Source organism: Chinchilla lanigera, unplaced genomic scaffold, assembly GCF_000276665.1.
Source record: "Chinchilla lanigera isolate Chin_1 unplaced genomic scaffold, ChiLan1.0 scaffold00050, whole genome shotgun sequence".
NCBI lineage: Eukaryota > Metazoa > Chordata > Mammalia > Rodentia > Chinchillidae > Chinchilla > Chinchilla lanigera.
In genome coordinates, this window is record NW_004955451.1 from 3,986,666 (window position 1) to 4,007,640 (window position 20,975).

Below are 20,975 nucleotides of genomic sequence, written 5' to 3' on the forward strand. Positions count from 1 at the left end.
CGCTTGCCAGGCAGGTGCTGTGCTACTGAGCTAAATCCCTGGCCCCTCTACTTTCCTTCTATTAGTCTCTTGAGAGCAGTCCTCCAGAGACTTCCAACCATAATTCACCTGTTTCCTTTTCTGACTGAAAGGGAAAAACTTGAGTTGTTGGCTCAAAATGGTAGAAGTGGTGGAGCACTTGCCTTACAAGCACAGCCCCCTACCTCCCCAACACACACACACACACACACCCACCACCACCCCTAACCTCCCCCCTAGGTAAGGCTAAAGAAAACTATCATCTTGGGAATTTCTTTCTATTTCTGAGAGAATCTGCCTAATTTTAAGCCCTAAATGACAGTGTTCTCTTAAAGAAAAAGACAAATGACTATTGGTTTTAAATTGCCGGGTTTTATTAAGATATTGGCAAAATTTCAACATACTCTTTACTTGAATGAACAGCTTAATAAATAAAATATGATTACAACTGAACTCAAAGGTGATCTGTAGAGCAGATTTGTAAATTGATACATTTACTTGGTAAGAAATGATTCACTTCACTCCCTTCACTCCATAGAGAATTCTTCGCAGAGAAATGTCATGAACAAGAGAAAGCCTGTCTCACCAGAGAGCACCTGGAAAGTTTACAGTGATGTATCTGGATTATCTAATACATCAAAGTCAAAACATTTCCTTTTCATAAGCAACTGCTGTGTCAGTCTGGAGTCTCCTATTTGATAATTTCTAATTAGTACAGTAAATAGTCATTGAAATAGATAAAATGCTGCTGGAGGAAGTAGCAATTCTTTAATATCGTGCCCTTTGTTTGAAAGATGCTTGTTATAATACTGGTGATCATTTTGTTTTGAAAAAACATTTAATCTTTTCACAGGTCAGAACAGAAGAGTGGGTACTTATCTCTTAACAGCACATGGTTTTTCAAAGGTGAAAAAATTCTTTTTATTGTCTAATTTATGACTCAAAAATCATCTGAAATTAAGATGTGAGCAAAATTTATAGTATCCCCTTTTATGGCCTTGCTTAGATGAGAATGATCATTGACTGAACAAACTGTTTAAAAAATTTAGATCATTTTCTTACCACCTCACCAAGCCTTTGATTTGGAAGGAAGTACTTGAACCACAGCAGTTTTATCTGTAAACACAGAACTCTTCATGTGTCATTTTCATCTGCCCATTGATGTTTCACTTCTTACTGGCACAGTGTTCCAGCCATGGAGTGTGATTGTCCTGAAAATGCAGTGTTGGTACTAAACCACTATAAATATGGTTAGAGTTGACTTAGTGTTGACATTGTCCTTGGAAAAGATTTACCTTCAAGAGACTCCTAGTTCTATGCAACAGGAACTTTAATTGTATTCTTCAAGGACAATGGATGGCACTTCTAGGTAAAGAAAAGGTATATACATATGTGTCTACCTGACCTCTGTAGTACAGACCTAATGGGATTAATAGCCCCAGTATTTGGTGCTGTAATGTTGCCTAACCGCAGATGTCCCTCTAGATGTACACATCTAGAAAGTGAAAAAGGAAACCTTTGTTAGGGACTGACTCCCTTTGAAACTCACAGTGAATGTACAAGGAGTTTGTAGTAACTTCATTTGGCGACTTGAAGTCTGTTTTCCTAACCAGTACTACACTTTCTTGTTTATATTTTACTATTTCCTATTCTAACAAAACTTGGTTAGCAGGCAAACAGATTAATGCAGATCATGTTAAATTGAAAAAGGGATACTGCCACTCTTCAAGAATTGAGTGTAGAACTTTCACCACCACTAAATTACACAATGAGTAAAAGTACGAAACACATAATTCACGGACTATACCTCAGCATTAACAGTTAATATAGAATATATACTTTTATATCTGTCTATTTTTTTACAATCACCAGGTACACCATCATTAAATACAAGTTACGATAATATGTAGATACCATTAGTTAAAGGGTTACTTATTGCTTACGTTAGCAAGCAGCAAATTAAGGGCACAGGATTTGAACGGAAGGGAACTACTTTCTATCACCAGTGGCATTAAGATATAACACTGCATTTCACAAAGCACTGCTTTTTATCTAGTTTATAGGACCAAGAGCAGCATATATCAGACCAATAACCACTACCTTAATATTTATTCTAGAATTTTAAAGGACTTACCTTACAAATGGTACCTAACTACCCTATAAATATGTATGTTGTGAACAAATGAATAGTTGCTATTTTTTACAGTATCGAGAGAACTACTTTATTTTCTAGAGAAGTAATGGTATGAAACATGGAATTAACACTGCTATATAGTCAGATCTACACATCCCCATACCCTTAGAAATGGGTCTGTGTTTGTCCCAGTTTCATCCAACCATTTTTCCCCTACTGAAAAAGCTTATCACGTGCAGCTTCTTTTTCCTTTTATCTTTATTCTAATTAAAAGCATTACCAACAGACAACTACAGAAAATTTAGTCTGTCACTTAGCTAAGCATTTTGGACTATAATATGTACCAATATTCTGCTGCCTTTGTTTTGTTTCCTTAGATAACTTGATTTGAAACTGACACTGCATCGGAAGGGTTGTCAGCAAGATCTAGGCTTCAGAAAATGACAGATATGAGTGAGGCCCATGTGTAGGGCAAAGAATCAGAACGATGAAAAAAATCTAATACTATAGTTGGAGCCATGTTTACTCTTGCAACTCGGTGTCACAAGACAAGGAAAGAATGAATGACTTCAAAGTCAAGAGAAAAACACTGAAAATCTCTTACATCCAAATTTTAAAAAATAAAATCTGTATGTAGATTAATAATCAGATCATTGCTAAAGTGAAGCTTTGTTTAAAAATTATTTGATACAGCTATACTGGCACCTGTAATATGCTGCAGTCATCTCTATCTTTAAAACTCAGGAATTGTAACCCTGCTCTGTCCAGGGAACTGAAGGTAATTGTACGATCATATAAAGACATGGTTAGGCAGTGAGTGCATCCAGCTCTGAGTGATCAGTGCAGCAGGGCCACTCCTGGCCATTGGCATGGCTGGGCCACCGTTGGCTAGGGAAGGGTGACATGGAGACATTCGTGATTCTTGGAATCAAGGCTGCTTTGCTGAATGATAGTTTATTTGCTGTCTTTAGTTGAAGATATGCTTCTGGCTTGAAATGGCAGAAATAGCAAAAAACATGACTTTAAACTGAAATATAACTAAATATGAAATGAGAAGTACATGGCCTGTTTGTACAGTCTGAATTTCCCTGTAGCAGGACTCTAGCTTGTCTTCCAGTTACAACTGAACAGACCTGGCTTTTGGTAATCTGCATTTTCTTTGCACTTGGCCTGTGGGTTCACTTTAGGTAGTATTTTTAGTCTCCTTCATACCAATTACTTCATTCCCTTGGGGAAAACAATTTTAGAGAAGTTCAAACTAGCATTTTTAATTCTCCAGAACTGCTTTTTATGTTACAGTTGTATATGCCCATGCTGTCTGTGAACTTTTTAAAAAAAAGGTAGAAAATATACAAATTCTATTTAACTTTCTTTTATAAATGGCATTTTGATTCTTGTATATTTGTACCTGACATCATCTCTGTTAAACCAGTTTTATTCCTGAGATGAAGGTACAGTGAAAAACACATTAGCATTATAGATTAAAACAGTGGTTTTCTAAAATGACAAATAATAAAAATTCCACCAAAAGCACCATGACGGGTATGAAACTCCCAAATAACTACAGCCCTAGGAAATATTTTTAATTCAAAAGATGTTCAGTTTTATGTTACAGGAAAAAAAAAACCAGTAAATTTTAACTATATCCTGCCTTACAAGTCTGAGACTATGACACCTCTACGTTAGCTTTCTACTTTCATTGTTACCGGTTAAAACCCATATGGCTTTTAGTCTTTTACCTACCCAAAAAAGGGGGAGAGGGATCCTTCATAGACCCTAAGATCTTGAGAGAGGTTTCCCAACTAAATTCTGCATTGACTTTTTCATAGATATGAGGCACATCAGACCAGATTTCGACACTATACGTCCTGACTGAAATAACTTCAAGCTTCCACTAGTGATGTGAAGGGATGGCGGGGTAGGGGCAGAGGGCAGGTTTAGAGACACATCACAGGGACCAGTTGTATAATTTGCTAGTGAAACCGCCAATACTTTTTTTTCAGTTTGAAACACTATTTTGAGTTTCCTAGAGATCTATTTACACTTAAGAATTGAGTCATCCATGGGTTTATAATGAAGCACATGTGTTTTAGAAATGTCTACCTTGTTTCTACTCTGATAGTGGTGTTTTTAATTGAGGGAGAGCTAGCTAGCCTACCGTAATGAAAAAGTATTATATTTTACAGCTCCTGAAGACATCTGGGCATGGAATATCATTACTCTTTCTGGCCTTCTTCATTGTGATTTCATTGTACCCTTTCCAGCTGTTTTCCCTCCATGGGACAGAACTTCTTACCATCCTGTTTTTCTTCCCACTTCGAATAAGTGAGGTCAGGCTAATGCCTATTTTGTGGGAAGGCTCTTGAGCAGAGAAAAACGAATAAAACTTTTGCCGCCTCTTGGAGTGGTAATGGTATGAATGATACAATCTAGAAACTCTTTTCCCCAGGGATTTTAACTGTTCATTTTCCAACCCAGAACAGACAGGAGACGAAGTCTCCATTCTGTATATCTGCTGCCCTGTGGAACCCAAATTAAAAGAAGCGGGAAACTCTCCAGCACCATTCCATTCAGGCAGTGATGATTGAACTGATTTTTCCTCCATCATTAGCTCATTAAGATTGGCTTTCTTTGGTGCACCAGGACCAAACATTTCAACTGGTGGCAAAAACTGGGCACTGTGAGGTTTGCTTTCTTCTAATTGTGTGAGATCTAGGTAGCCTGGGTCTTCCAGCACGTTGATTTGGGACCCTGGGCTGAGGCTGGTTCTATCAGTGAATGAATCCACACGCCCATCATAGCCTAGATCGGCTGGTGCTGAGCACTGGTGCTGAGGCCAAGGGCGTTTGCATTCTCCATGATTCTCCTTATCATCCCCACCATCTTCTTGCCCTCCTTGAAAAGAGTTCTCTGTCCAATCTGATTCCACACTAACATTTACAGCTTTGTTCATGTCCCTCAGGAATACCACAATAACAGTGATGTTATCACTTGACCCAGCGTCACGAGCTGATGCCACTAATTTGTGGGCGACCATGCTGCTGTCTCCATTGTTCTCTTTCAAGTGGTCAGACACAACTTTCACTGCCTCATCAGGGTTCACGGTATCATAGAAGCCATCACAGGCCAGAATGAGGTAGTCTTCTGTCCCATCCAAGACAGTAGAGGCAGAGTCTGCATCCCCACAGATATATGGCTTATGTTCAGCATCTCCTGTGGGAATTTGAAAGTAGAGAGTTCAGAAGGCAGATTTTGGTTTACTTGAATGCTTAGAATGTTTATGGCCACACCAGGCATGGTGGCACAAACCTATAATCCTAATACTCTGGGAAGCTGAGGACTGCAAGTTCAAGCCCAGCCTGGGGATTTAAGCTATTTAATGAGATCTTGTCTAAAAACATTTTTTTTTTTAAATTTCTTTTTTACAAGTCTGAGGATATAGTTCACTGCAAAGGCCCCTGGGTTCAGCATCCAGTAGCATAAAAGAAAAAAAGTTTATAGCCAGTGTCATGACTGATCATAATTTCATAGAATTTATAATTTCAGATAAAACATTTTTAAGTTCTCTGTTTAGTAGTTATTGCTTATGTCTTAATCCCAGTTGAATAATTGCTAGTCATTTGGCTTAGTTCTTTGTCTAGCATATACTCTGAAGCTTGTGCCTCTGGCTGTCATTTAGGCTTTGCTAAGTATGACCAGTAGGGTAGATCTAGATTTGCTGCTGTACTAAAAAATTCATACCTACATAGTGGTTAGATTTTATTTCATTTCAACTTGAGTACAAGTCTACTTGTAAAAACAAACTAAAGCCAGACATGGTGGTGCATGCCTCTAATCCCAGCACTCAGGAGGCTGAGGCAGGAGGATTGGTGTGAGTTTGAGATCAGCCTAGGCTACAAACTGAGCTCAAGGCCAGCCTGAACTGCATAATGAGACGCTGTCTCAAAAAGACAAAAACAAAAGTTCTGATCATTCTCTTCATTAAACAATTTTTGTTCTGTCGTTATTTAGAAATCAAAAGTAGCTTCATATTGCAAGCACAGAAGAAGGTTTGTGTTACCAAGGAATTTAAAGTATCAATTGTAACTCCCTCAGGCTAGGAAATCTCATGTGGCTTATCCAAGGCTTCACATAGGGAACTAGAATGAAGGTCTCTTGGGCCCTAATCTGCTTGGCTTTCTTTTTAATGCTGTTTTGTTTTAACCTATAGACAATATATGACCATTTTTCTCTTTAGAAATTATTACCATGTTCTTGATTTCTTCCTGTGTCTCTGATTAATACCCTCTTCTGTCCTTGCTGTTCATCCACTCACTTATTAACAACTCTGAGAACCCCAAGGCTCTCCCGGGCCTCCCTCTTTTTGCTTAGTTCATTTACTCACAGAATCACATTTGAGCTGGGTCTTGTATCACCAGGCAGAGGTCCTTCAGCATAAGTAAAGACAGAGGCCGCTGTTAGGGTGTGGTGTGTAATAGAAACTGGAGACCCTGGACCCACAGTGAGCTCGGTTCCTGTCACCAGCTACCCAGATGATTGATCACCTGCAGCGCCCTTGGAACTTTCAGATCCTGAACACTACAGGATATATTCATGGTTTGCTTTCATTGTTTTCCTTTAAGTACCTGGAGAGAACCTAGCTGGTAGTGGTTAAGGACACCAGCACTGCTGTCAAGACTGCCTAGTTCTAAATCTTAGCTTGTTACCTACACAACTGTCATTAATGACTGCCCTTTCTACTCTACTAAAAGGAACTTTTTAACTAGGGAAAGATAAAATGAAGGTAAACTAATTTAAGTTATATGGCTATATAGTCATTGTTTCTTATCTGTTGTAGGTTCTCCTCTGTCCAAGAAAGACTTCTTTTGAACATTTCATACCCATTTAATCCTCAGGCCCAGAAGGTTCAATAGGACCCCTATGGACCACTCTCCTAGAACCAATGTGGGCAATATGCACTACCTGTCCAGGAGGTTGTATGATTGTCTATCAGAAAAGACCGAGAAAAAAAAAAAAAATTAGCCAGGTGTGGTGGTTCACACCTATCATCTAATACTCAGGAGGCTGGGGCAGGAAGATCTCCGAGGCAGGCCTAAGCTACATAGTGACTTCAAGGGCACCCAGAACTGCATGGTAAGACCCTATCTCAAAAGCAAAACAGAACATGACAGTTCCTTAATAGAATGACTTCAGTTAGTATATCTGTAAAGTAAAATACTAGTCTTTTGACCCTTTAAGTCCTCAGCTCCATTCCTATTCTCAAATGTATAACTCCTCCTCTTATTCAGCTAGGCTGTCTTCCATTCATGCACTATTCACTATAGTCAAACCATCTTCAAACATGGTCTTGATTTTACAAACTTCACTTCTTTACTGTGATGCCTCCCAATACCCTCTTAGAGATAATTAAAACTTCCAATCATGGGATTGTATCCTCCACCAATCCACTTAATTTTCCCTACTCTACCTGACTCAATTACCATTATTTGTTTAATTCCACCTCTAAAAATAAATGTGATCTGAGTCATACTGTTCCCAAAAGTCTTGTTTTAGTGCTACAATTAAAAGACTACTGCAACTGTTGGTTTGGAACAGAACATACAAAGATTTGCATAGAGAAAATGCTGCCAAAGTTCTGACTTTTCACCTGCTCTACTGTTGGTGTCAGATTCATGACATTTCGCCCCCAAATTTGGTAGGAGGGCATGAATATCCATTTCATTGTAGAAATGGCAACATCCTTGTGTCTTCAGCCTCCTCTCTCCATATGCTAGGAAACATTATGCTTCTGTCAACTTTGGATCATGAATCTGAAGGGTTTATGCAGAGAAACAATTGAAAAGCTTTTCATCTTCAAAGCTTTATCATTTATTGAATGTCCTCAATTCCTACACTGCCCTCAAGTTTTAAAAAAAAATTTTTTTTTGGTGGAGATTCACCAAATCCACTGCCATTTGCCCAAGTCTCTTTCTTTCAAAGCCAGCCTGTGCTGTTGGCCGTGTCTTCCCACTTCTCTGGTTATGCTTATTTTCAGTTTTCCCTCTTATCACTGTCTTTTTCCTATAAACGCACTCAAATCTAAAATTTCCTCATCCTAAAAACAGAAGCAATAAAAGCAGCCTTTTCCCAAACCAGCTTTTCCATCAGGCTATCACACCTTTCTCCCTTTCACAATCAAACTGCCCAGGACACTAAGTCTGTGTCTGTTCCCGTGTTACTACCTTCTTCCTCACCTTGTTGTTTTCTAAAACCCAATTAGTAGTTTTTCACACCTCCCAATCTAAAGTACTTCTTTCAAGTATCATCATTTATTTCCTGATTGTTTAATTCCGTGCTCTTTTAAACCCTCTTTTCACTTGTCCTCTGTAGCACTTAACACTGCAGGCTGTTTGCTCCTACAAAGCCTCTTTCTGTAAGCATAAGATCCCACTGCTCAACGTCTGATTGTTTCTTGATTTTCTTTGCTTAAATAACTCACTTAATAACACAACATTCATTGTGTGCTAAGAATTTGCCAGAGATGGCCTTAAATATGGTGCGTGTGCTACACCATTTAATATAAAGACTCCCTCAGCTAGGTCCTGTTATTACTCCTATTTCACAAAGGAGCAAACAGACAGAAGTGAAGTAAATTTACTAAGGCCTGCAGCCTGTGAAGTGCAAATCCAGAGTCTGTCCACAGTATTATTCTCCCTAAAGTGATGAGCCTGTGGCATTTTCACAAAACACATGCTCCCTGGGCAGTGTAACCCATGCCTACGTTTTGCTTCACAGTTAGCTAGCATCATTGCCAAAACAGAATGAGTTCTCAAACCTCTGTCTCCAACCTAGAACTTTCAGCTAAGCTCCAGATCTGTATTTACAACTATATATTCTCTTCCAAGTCATCCCATAGGTACCCAGAATATAAAAATATGTTCCAACAATTTATTACCTGTCTTCCCCATCCCCAAACTGCTGATGCTTTATTACAAATGTTTTATCGTTCCAGTCAGAAACCTGGAAGTTTGCTTTCCCTTTCCGCACAACCGTTCTGTCTCATCAGTTACACCTTCTGGATCCCGTTTTAGCCGTCTCCATCACTGTGACAAATGTATCCACAGCCCCCTGATCTCCCAACTAGGCGCTTTGTCGTCTAGCCCACCTTCTGTGCTGTACCTATAAATATCTCTAAGTACAACCTGACCGCGTGGCCTGTCTGCTTACTCACCTGGTAAAGTCCAGCCTACTCAGCCTCGAATGTGAAGCCCTTCACAGTATGCTACAAACAGAGTCTCCTAGCATTCACCCTCGCTCTAGCCTCCTCCATTTGTCACTGTTCCTAAAATGCCACACCCTTTCCAACTCCCATGTATTTATATTCCTTTATGTACCTGGGATTTCCTTTCCTTAAAAGCGACTTCCTCTATGACATAGCTAACCTTATTCTTAGACTGACTTTTTCAAGGACATTCTTCTGCTTTAGTTTCAGCTTGTGTTCTATTTTTAGAATCAAGAAAAGAGGTATCCTCTAGTAAGTTGCTGTTCTAAAACAAGCATTAAAGATAACCCTCAGTCTTCTGACAAAGACAGGTGAGATCAAGAAAAAGAGGTCTTCAGTTAGAGCTGTCAAAAATAATTCTATATAAGAATGTATGTTAGAAATGAGAAGTTGGCCCTATTCCAGAGTTCCTATTAACACCCTCAGTGTAAGGTAGATCTATCCGTTCTTTAGGAGGTATGTGTAGAATCTCTCAGCTATTTCTCTTTGAGCCTTCTACTGCTTGTATTTGGGCCACTTCACAGCTTGCCAGCACCTCCCCAAAGAGTGGGAGGAACTCGGATCAGTGGGAAAAGAAAATCATTCTTCTCAGATTTTCTTACTGTTCTGGAACTTTTGGGTAATAATAAACTAAATTTGGAAATTAAATGTGAACTCTTATCTATGCTAACCCTAGGGCCAATTACTGTATTTCTTCAGGGAGGCAAACATTTAGAATAACAGTACATGTTCATATCACCTATGAAGATAGACATTGATTTATTCTTTTAAAAACCGGGAAGTAAAGGCAAATTACAAAGCCTAAAATAAAGACCCAGGGCCCAAAGCAAGACAAAAACAAATAGCTCAATTCTTTGAACCTATACTCTTGCATTTTTTCCAGTCAGCTACTTAATCTCTGTTTTAGACAGTTACTGACTTTCACTTGCTTTTGAAAAACTTAAATCCTAAGGAGACATGTTATCTGACAAATTACTGTAGTCTACTTATGAAAAATAGTTTCCATATTAAAAAATACAGTGATCCCTATGAATTCCATTATTTATATCATTTTGAAATTTCTTTAAATGATGTAAAGATATTTTTTAAAATATGGATAAAATGTAAGGAGAACCTTCTATTCTCTGGAAAGTACTGATTCAGTGAAATATGACCACAAATGTAATGAAATGAAGATTGTTATGGTTTAAGGAGATTTGCATACTTATAATTAAAAGCTATTTTTTAAAAATACATATGAATAGTAAATTTGGCATTGCTTGTATGGCTCCCTTTTTATAATGGAATTTAAGAATATCAACAGGTGTCATTAAATAATGAGAAAAAGGCATTATCCAGTTGTTATTTGAAACATACAATAAGCATTCTGATACTATAAATCATCATCTCAGGTTGATGGGTTCCTGGGTTTCAGAGTTAAAGTGAGACAGGGTGCTAGAAGAGTACAGTTTGGAGAAACAAAATTAATTTGTTTTTCCTACCTATAGCTCTGGAGACTGACAGACTTCCATTGACCCTCCAGGCACCAAACCAGACTACACAACCTCCAAGGGCCTCAATTCGCTGCTTTTCATCCTAAACAGCGACGCAATAAAAAGAAGCAAATAACTGGATTCAAGATTTATTCATCTACTTTAGCAGTTAACAACAACAGATAAAATACTCATCAGCGTCCTGAAAAGGCTGTCTGTATTCTTCCTTTGGAAGGCGGGCATAGTTGCTGAGATTAATGGCAATAATTGAGTGAATCCTAAGTAATCAACTAGAAAACTGCCTTTATTGAACTGTGTTTTAATAGAAGAGACCATACTTACCTCTCTGTCTGGTTTATGTGGTTTCATTAGTTCCACAGCTTGGCCCTTTCTCACAAGCATAACCTGGGAATCACCCACCCAGGCCACGTGTAGCATGTTGCCTCTGATAAAAGTCACCACTCCTGTAGTCCCACATCTTAAGCTCTGAAAACAGTTTAAGTAATACTAGAATTAATGGAAATAACTAGATACCAAAATCTCATTGAGAAGCAATTTATAATAGAAGCTTTTCATTTGGGAGGTGACTATAAGGTATGATCAAAATATATGGTAAAGGTTTGCATTATTTAAAGTTTATTACAGTAAAAGATACATTGCCACTAATTCCCCCCGCCCCAATACTCCCCCATGCTTCAGAAACACATCCCATCATGCCTTTACTTTCTGAAGCAGTTCTGGAAGTCCTCTTCGGTGAGTATCTTTATGGTGAAGGCTGCTGCCCAGTGCTATCCAACAGAAAGGGAGGCTTATGAAAACATCGCTGTGTGTCCTCACCCACCGTACTCACCAGATCTGGCACCGTGTGACTTTTGGTTCTTTCCCAAAGTCAAAATGACCATGAAAGGTAAACATTTTGAATTGAGTCTTAGGACATTGAGGCAGCCATAGCAACACAAAGACACACATGAAAGACTTTCAGAACTGCTTTAGGAGGTGGCAAGAATGATGGGGTAAGTACTTTCCAAGCCAGGGGCTGGGTGATAGTGTTTGAGGAGAAGTAATGGTAGTGTGACCTCCTGTTGTTTGACTGTTTTTGAGACAGGGTTTTGCTATGTAGTCCAGGCTGGCCTCGAACTCACTAGGTAGCCCAGGCTGGTCTTGAACTCACAGTGATCCTTGTGCCTCAGCCTCCCAGGTGCTGAGCTTACAGGTGTGCGCCATCAATTGTAACATCTACTGTTACAATTTTTTAAAAATTAAATATTTACTCACTGCATTTTTATCATACTTCATAGTAACAATTTCACAGATAGCAATTTTGTGTTTTTCAGTGTAGTCTTGTATGTATGTATATAAACCTACCCGATCTGTGATATCTAAGACTGGGAGGACTATGAATTCCATTTTAAATACAGAATTTAAAAACTGGCAGGTTATATGACTTGTCTGAGGGCAAGTAACTGATTATACAAAATAGAACTAAAATTCTTTTGCTTTTCAATTCATTGCTAAATCCACTAAATCAACCCTTAAAGATTTCCACATTCTAACCTCTGTTTCATTACTGACCTGCTGTGTGTTCAGTGAGATGTCCTAGACATACAAATAATATACAAAGCATTCGCCTGGTATATAACACATTCTCCCAAGATAAGAGGCCAAGAGATAGCATGCATTCCCTAAAGTACTAAGATGCTTATACCTTTAAAAATAATACCTTCCTCACAATATTTTTAGAAGTTTTTGCTTTTGGAACATTGCATAAAGAACTAACAACCTGGAATTTCCCTGCAATAGCTACCACTGTACGTAAAGCTCTTGATCCTACTCTGCTGAAATGACATCTCTATTTGACATGAGTCACCATCAAATGAGCATGACTTTCTGTTACTAAGGACCTGGCCCAAATTAGAACCAATGCGTCAGGGGTGGTAAAGGGCCTCTTCTATCCAATAAGAAAAACAACTTCTCGTTCCCTATATGGGGAAAGTTTGTTATAAATCCTCACCCACCAATAAAATACCTTCCCACACAGAATGTTCAAAAACTCAGTCCGCTAGAACACACGATAAAGACACTGCAGTGCATATGCCCTGGAGAGAACAGGAGGCAGGGCTGCCTCACAACGGGAATAGCTGCTTTGCCCCAGCAGTTAGCAGCACATGGAAGCACAAGAAGGAGCAAAGTGACTGCTGAGACAAACCTGAATTATTCAAGGGAACTGCTGGCAGAACTGAGACGCTAGGACCCTGACAAAACAAGTGAGGTGAATGGAGAAAGCCAGAATTTTGAGGAGACAGAGGAATAGGAATAAACTAGAGAATAAAAAAGAGAAAGCGATTCTGTCTGTTTCACAATGGTGATTACAGATCACCTGTCAGGGGTCCAGTCTTTTCCTTAGGTTGGAACTTGAAAGCCAGCAGCTTCAAGAAAGCCAAGCAGAATACTGATGCTTTTCAAGAGACTGGGAAGGTCTTAGGTCAAGAGTTGTATTTTATTTTCTAGCCCTACTTCAAAGAATTTGCATATTAAACCAAACTTGGGGTTGGAGTACAGATACAAAATATTTCTCTCAATACCAAATACTTCTGAATAACTTTCATTAACTCTAAGCCCTACTACTGCTTATGAGATCAAAGACATGGATTAAGTGATTTACCCTATCTGTCCAACTACACCTTATTTTTTGGTACCAGCAGGCGCTGTGCCACTGAGCCATATCCCTGGCCCTTCAGCTACATTTTAAAGAGAGAAAGTTAAACCATGCAGCAGGAGTGTTATTTTCTGTATCTAATTCTGTAATTTTAAAACTTTTTTCTACTGGTCCTCAGTTAAAAATCCAGTGTGTGCTGATGCCCAGAGTGATAATTTTTTTTTACTTTTATATCTTATGATAGAGCCCTTGAATTTCATTCAGAGTAAAAACACTTAGGTCTGACTACCTTTAGGAATATAGCACATGAGTTCTGACTTTCCTTCCTGTTAAGAGAAAATCAAGGATCATCTGAGGATTCAGCCTCCCCAAGGAAATTTTTCCTCAAGAGACACAGCAAACACTGCCTACCCATTTAGAACCAAATGTATGGACGTAATCCCAGTTTTTGTTTCTTTTTTAAAACCATTGTTTTTGTTTTATATTCACCACATCCAGATTTTGTCAGCAAGAGTACTTAGAGACATGGTCCTGCTGTGAACCTGACAGGCAATAGGGAATAAAAGAAAGATAAAACTCACTTTCCAAACCCAGCAGTGATTATAGAAATGAATCCAGAAAATCATAGCTTCCAAGTTCCTATACAGTACATCATTGTACCCCTCTGCAGCTATTCCTGAAGAGGGAATTACACGTAGAACTACAACGGAATCCAACACTGTGGGTCAAAACAGTATAGTCTGGATAATGCCTAACCAGAAAGAAAAAAACGCAAAAGAGCCCTTCAACCACACAGAGCCAAGTGAACCCCGCTACTGCACTCACAGCCGAAATGGAAGAGAAGGTGGCCTACCTCCCTGGCCGCCTTCTGCACAAAGCGCTCGTCAGTGACCCGGAAGGCCCGGCACAGAGCCTCAGCAGGATCGTGGGGGAACATCTCCTGGCGTACTAAGTTAACATGTAAGTGAATGGAAGCATAAATGGCAGCGTCCACTCCCCCATGGCCATCAAACACTGCAAAGTAAGCTTGTTCTTCTTGGTCCTGTCAGTACAAACACAGAACAGTTAAGGGGATGGGTATAGTTTGAGTCAAATGAACCAGTTCCCTGAAGACATTGTTGCCCTTCCTCCTCCTCTACTGCATTTGTCGCTTAGATGAGTCTGTGTTTCCCTTTTCTAACATGCCTGATCATTTGCTGAAATACCTGCAATATTAGGGCATCTGTGTTTACACACGGAGCACTGGAACACATCATGCCCAATTAGCTCAGGCTGAAGCGCCCTCTTCGAAAGTTGTTGTCTCGTACCATGGAAACCACCCCCATACATTGGCTTCAAAATTGCAGTTACAGGTTGGGGGAAGGAGGTATGAGGTAGAATTGAGGACTTTCTAGAATGCCAGAGAACGACAGGAAATAACTGGCTTTCCAGCACAGGCCAATTATGTTCAGGTTGTTTGAAATGGATTTAAAAAAAAAAAATACATAGTTCTAAAGTGTAATACCTTCCTTATAAATCATTAATGATCACACTGAATTCTCACCATAAATAGCACAGTCTGTAAACTAGGTAACGGAACTTGAACCACATCAGATAGCCAAAGACCTTGCGTGACTCTCAACTGTTTCACCCCGTGACTACACCAAGATTGAGTTTCATACTTTCTCATAAAGGCCGCCTGCCAGAGGAAGGTCTTCCAAACTTTTGCTTTGTCTTGACAAAGCCTCATCATAAGTTTATACTTCAACCACTAAATATATAGTTTACTTCTTCATCTGCAGGTCAAGTGTTTCAGTCTCAGATCTGTCTTACCTAGGGTGACTCAAGTCTCAGAAGAGCCCCGAGCTCCCTTTAGGCAACAGTAAGTAATGATTTTCATTTTTAGTCTGTTCATTTTGCTTAGGCTTCCAGGAGCCACAGGGGAGTTCAGGCCCTGTCACCGATTTTGTTTGTTTGTTTGTGGTGCTAGGGAGTGAACCCAGGACCTTGTGAATGCAAGAGCTCTACCACTGAGCCACATCCCCAGCCCGCTGATTCTTGAAAAGATCGTATTTTCTCTTGTTTCTCTGTGTTAGGTAGAGGCAAGTTGCTGTCTCATGGTGGTTTGAAGGAATACTAAAACAGGTTGCAATTGAAGCAACACCACCTATAATGCTATTGAAGACTAACATTAAATAGAACTGTCTAGAGGTAATCCTGACAGAATTTCTATCTGGACTCAAGCACTATTCATTTTTAAACAAGTTTAGTATCAGAAGAAGCAAAAGAGGGCCAAATATACTTTTTAAAGGGCTTCTTAATAAAATTGATGTTTTCCCTTTTATAACAATGTATGATAATTTAAAAAAATAAAAGGTATGAAGGAAATAAATACCACCTATAATCTATACTATCCATACATAACCATCGGTTACAGTATCTGTTTTGCTTTGTTTTGGTTTTGGTTTTTCTAGTGCTTAGGAATAAATCCAGGACCTTGTGCCTGTTAGGCAATGATCTACCACTGAGTTAAACCCCAATCCTATATATACATATATACTTTTTAAAATAAAGTTAGGATCATAGTGCATATAAAATTTATGTCCTTTTTTTTCATCTATATTATCATTAGCATATCCCTATGTCACTAAGTATTGCTGAAAGACAATACTTTTAAAGGCTTATATATAATATATAATGAATATATATTAATAGTAATACAATTCATAATATATATATTATGAATATATTATTTCCTTTAATGAGTTAGGTCATTTCAGATTTTTTTTTTTTGTACTGGGACTTAAACTCAGGACTTGTGCTTGCCAGGCAGGTGCTGTGCTGCAGAGCTATCTCCCCTACTGGAAGACTTTCTGCATTTCTACTTTTTTTTTTTTTTAAGACAGGGACTTGGTGTGTAGTCCAGGCTGGCCTTGAATTCACTGTGTAGCCCAGGCTTGCCTCAAACTTGTGGCAGTCCTCCTGCCTCAGCCTCCCTAGTGCTAGAATGCCAGGTGTGTGCCACCTCACCCAGCTCTGTCTTCTTGAGAATTAAATTAAATTATCAGAGCAAAAGGTATGAACATTTACAAAACCTCTAAATATTTGTTGCTTAGGTACTCCTGGATGAGTTAGGCCTCTGGGCTAATTTTTAAATTTGAAGGCAAACTAAAAACCAAGTCAACAGCTAGCAATAAAGCCCTCAAATCTGAGTACAAACTTCAAATAAGTGTAACAATACGAGGGTTGTTTATCACATAGCCTTTGAGTTAGATTTGCAAGGCACGGCATTGGAAACAAAGATATCAGGTCATATTTGTATAAGCAACAGTTACCAACCTATCATCACTGATTGGACCTTGACAGCTAAAAGTTAAATTCAGCTGCTAAATTAAGGAAATATTGTGATTTTTATAAATTACCACATTGTAATTTTGAAGTTATGGACTTCAGTGAAGAGAAGAGGCAAGTGACAGGTAAAGGAAACAAACCTACCTCTGTTTGCGTGAACATAATACATTTAATAGAGAAGGAAAGGAAGACATCAAGGAAATGGTTATTAAGCTGACAGGCTTATATGGATCCAATTTGTCAGTCACAAAGATTCATAGAATATAATTCCAACCACTTCCCTGTCACAAGCACCAAGATTTTAAAAAGAAAATCACATGAAATCAACCGTCTCAGCCTTAAATGTATTCTTTTATGTTTGTGTTCTGTGTTGTGGGGACTTAATAAACACCATTTAATTATACTATAGAAATATTTTCCTTTACAAAAGAGCTTTTTTTTAGAAATCTAACAGTTTTCTTTTTTACTTATATGTTTACAGAATAGCTCTAAAAGCTTACACAAGAAACTGGTAACTTCCCTTGCCTTCATGGAGAGGAACTGCATATCTGGGTGAAAACAGATTTTTACATTTGCGATTTTGAACCTTGTAAACCTATTAAAATAACATAATGATCCCAGTTTTTTTATTTGAACTTATTAAAAAAACATGATATAGTTCCTTTTCTGTAGTCTAATACAAGCAAATCTGTGCCATTTTGCAGTCACTCCTTCTGTAACTTATTCAAGATGCTATTAGAAATGTATAGTTCTCCTTTTCAAGCAGGACAATGAAGGTGTTTGTTTTTTAAATCTCATTGGCTCTCCAAAGGTCCCTTTACCTCTAGGTTGAAGAGCATATTAAAGTCAGGAATGCAGACATGTTTGTCCTCCATTTTCCTGCGCATGTTTTTGATGGCATGGATTGATGTCTCATAATAAAGCTGGGGTCTCCTGCGGAGAGGGAAGTCTTTCACCCAGCTGCAGCAAATCTCGTGCAGTTTGCTGAAGACAGAACGGGCCAATTTCACTGTCTCAATCTCTGAAAGAAACACAGAAACCCCCAATAAAGAGCCTTGTAAAACTGCTTTTCGCTCGCCTGCTTAGTAAAGACAGAAGTAGGTCACCTTAGTCAAGTTCCTCCTTAATAGAAGAAATTTGCCCTCCACAAGAAAAATGAAATGCTGCTTCTGAAGAGAGAAAATGACAAGCCTCTCTAGTAGAAAATTATCATCCAGCAGCTGCCACTAAGATACCCTTATGTCATGAGGAGAAAACCTCCGGCCAGGACTGGGCCTATCCCGAGGTTTGCTGTCTTCGGACTGAGGAAGTACTCTGGGCCCTGCTCGCCACTTCAGAGCACCTGTTCCTTTTCTGTTACTATCTAGAGGGCCAAGCTGCCTCGGCTCAGAAGAATGACTGAAGGTGAACAGTGGTTATCCAGCGAATTGGAATTCGAAAAAGCGTATGAAAACAGCTTGCTTACGAACTACAGGAGTGTTTACCTTGGTTATCATTTGTGTCCCCTTCTTTCTTCCTGATTTCTTCTTTTACATAGTTGCCTAACTTTTCTCTCTCCTGTAAATGATCATCATTTGGAACTGAGTTACATATTTTCCTATCGATACACTTATTAAGACTTTAGGTAATAGTTTAGCCAATACGTTAACTAATAAGTTAAAAGTTTTATATTTCTGTAAGAAAAAATTAAATTCTGTGTGTGCAACTCTAGCTAACAAAAAAAAGCAGATAGCAGTCAGGGGAACAACAGTAACGGGCTTCTTTGCCATACGCGTATTAGACCCCTCAGAGGTCCCACAGATGGGCTGGCTTCTGAGGCAGATCTGCACCCCTCGGTAGCCAGAGCAGTGTATAGGCCTCTTAAGCAACGCTGGACGGAGTGGAAGAAATTGTATCTCAAGTCCCTCAACCCTCTACTCAAGTTGTCATGTTGGAAGTATTGAAATGACCCTGGGAGATAAGGTTTACTGAGGCCAGGATTTTAGAGGCTCCTCCTCCATCTCAGGTTTAAAAGAAAAAGACTCAAAAAATTGTTTTACTTTGCTAAATCAGATGTAGCTTGACAGCCTGAGAAAATATGTGCCAGATGGGCAATGGCTACAGATGCCTCCTCCAATCAAGAACACAGCTCCAAAGAAGAGAGACTGTATGTTCCTGAACAGCCTGGGGACTTGGGCTCTCATTTTTTATTCCCTGTCCTGCCTTTGCCTTAAGTCTGTGACCACATTTACCTGTTTCTTATGCAGAATTCTCTTTGAAATGACTATATCAGAAAGCTGATCCCAAGTTTTCTTTCTTTCCTCGATAACATAGTGCAGGGTGGTAAATCCTGGTTAGTGGCTTGGCTTTGTCCCCCTTAATTTTATATAACAAATCAAGGGTACACTTCAAAGAGAAATGAAGCTCAAAGAGCAGATACAGCCTCAGGTGTACAAGAAGAAAATAGCCTGGCTGAGACTACTGGGTTGTCTAACCCAGTATTTCAGCTGTTTAGAGCCCTGGTTACCAAAGGCTTTGCTTTGTAGGGCTCGGGATTGAACCCAGGGCCTCATGCTTACCAGTGAGCCACATCCCCAGCCTAGAGACTTTCTTCATCCAACAGTCACCTACTTGAATCACTGTAACCAATCTGGTGTCTGTAGCAAGGGAGGCCCCAAATGCAGCCCCTCAGATGTGTCTGCATTTGACTCAGTCACATCAGAGAACTACAAAACAAGTGTATTTAGAAACTTTGAGGGAGAATGAGATAGGGTAAAAAATATATATATATAAACCATTATATCATCTCTTTGATTTATGTATTACCCTTATTATAGAGACTGCACTATCCAAGAAGATAGCTACTAACTACCTGAGGATATTTAAATTAAATACAATTTCAAATTTAGCTTCTTGGTCACATTACTTATATTTCAAGTGCTCGCTCAATAACCACATGTGGCCAGTGGTTACTACATGGAGCAGCACACTTAGGGAACATTTACATCACTGCAGTTGCTGGACAGCTGACAGCCATTAAATTGGTTAGGAAAAGCAATACCAGTTTCCTCTAACACTTAGTAACCACATCATCTGTCCGTACTTCCTCTCTCCCTTTTGTTCATTACATCTATTATAACAACCACATTTTGCAACATGGATTTTTGCTAAATTCTGTCTCTAAAATAGTTCATAAGTAGATAAAATCATTTTTTCTTTTCTTTTTCTCCTTTCTCCCCACCTTGAGGAGCTAAGCATGGAACCCAGGTCCACGAGCGAACAAGCTAGGCAAGTCCTCTACCACTGAGCCACACCCCCAACCCAGTTCTTCCCCTTTTTTTGAGACGGGCCTCTCTGCCTTGTTCAGGATGTCCTTAAACCTGTGATCCTCCTGCTTCAGCATACTGTTTAGAAAGGATTACAGGAACACACCACCACGGTATCTTCATGTTTTTTAATCATTTTATTCCCGATTATTTTATCCACTTGCTGTTTTCAATCAAAACTTTGCTTTTAATGTGTTATTTGCTATCTAGCAAAATGCTCTTTTTTACTTTATCTTGGTCCACATGCATCTTGGGGTAAAATGTGATTCAGATAAAACCAGCTAGAAAATTGCATTCCTCTGGTCACAGTGGATGGTTCAACAATGGAAAACTATCCAAATTTGGCCACCTGGAGTAAATCCTGGGACTGATATAAGTAAGAGCAACTGAGAAAAGCTCCTCCTATTCTGCTCAATTCGAATTTGGGCAGATGAAGACCTAGTGCTCCTAGCAGTCATCTTGCCATCACGTGAAGCTTGGTAATCAAATCAAAATGAAAGACAGTACAGCTGCGCCTGTAAAAATGCCAGGTTCTACTGACAGCATTTCAAGATAGCTGTGTGGCCCTTACCCTAGAGGGTTGCCAATTAAATCCTTTTTTGTTTTTGGGGGGGTTGGTTTTTGGTTTTGTTTTGTCTGTGTGAGACAGGGTTTTACTATGCAGTTCAGGGTGGTCTTGAACTCACTTTGTAGCACAGGCTGGCCTCCGCGTCATCCTCCTACCTCAGCCTCCCAGGTGCTGGGATCATAGGCATGCACCACCACACCCAGGAAATCACGTTTTGCTAAAGCTAAACTG

The 20,975-nt window shown here is 39.2% G+C and overlaps 2 protein-coding genes across 7 annotated transcripts in view; one reads left to right on the plus strand and one right to left on the minus strand.

The window, feature by feature from the left end:
* Trim37 (tripartite motif containing 37) overlaps nt 1-20,975 on the plus strand; it is a 174,422-nt gene that overhangs the window by 146,909 nt on the left and 6,538 nt on the right. Inside the window, exons 25-26 of one of the 6 annotated variants that reach the window (XM_013519216.1) lie at nt 872-924; nt 2,530-2,766. The exons of 2 other annotated variants lie outside the window; for them this stretch is intronic. In XM_013519216.1, coding sequence (XP_013374670.1) covers nt 872-924; nt 2,530-2,543 — 67 coding nt within the window. In that variant the 3' untranslated portion in view covers nt 2,544-2,766. 3 more of the 6 variants (XM_013519215.1, XM_013519218.1, XM_013519219.1) reach the window with 3 other exon arrangements.
* Nucleotides 2,910-20,975, minus strand: part of Ppm1e (protein phosphatase, Mg2+/Mn2+ dependent, 1E) — a 147,826-nt gene continuing 129,760 nt past the window's right edge. Inside the window, exons 3-7 of the mRNA XM_005393998.2 lie at nt 17,693-17,892; nt 14,395-14,583; nt 11,228-11,371; nt 10,895-10,988; nt 2,910-5,365 (exon numbers count right to left, since the gene is read on the minus strand). Coding sequence (XP_005394055.1) covers nt 4,326-5,365; nt 10,895-10,988; nt 11,228-11,371; nt 14,395-14,583; nt 17,693-17,892 — 1,667 coding nt within the window. The 3' untranslated portion in view covers nt 2,910-4,325. The remainder of the gene's footprint in view (nt 5,366-10,894; nt 10,989-11,227; nt 11,372-14,394; nt 14,584-17,692; nt 17,893-20,975) is intronic.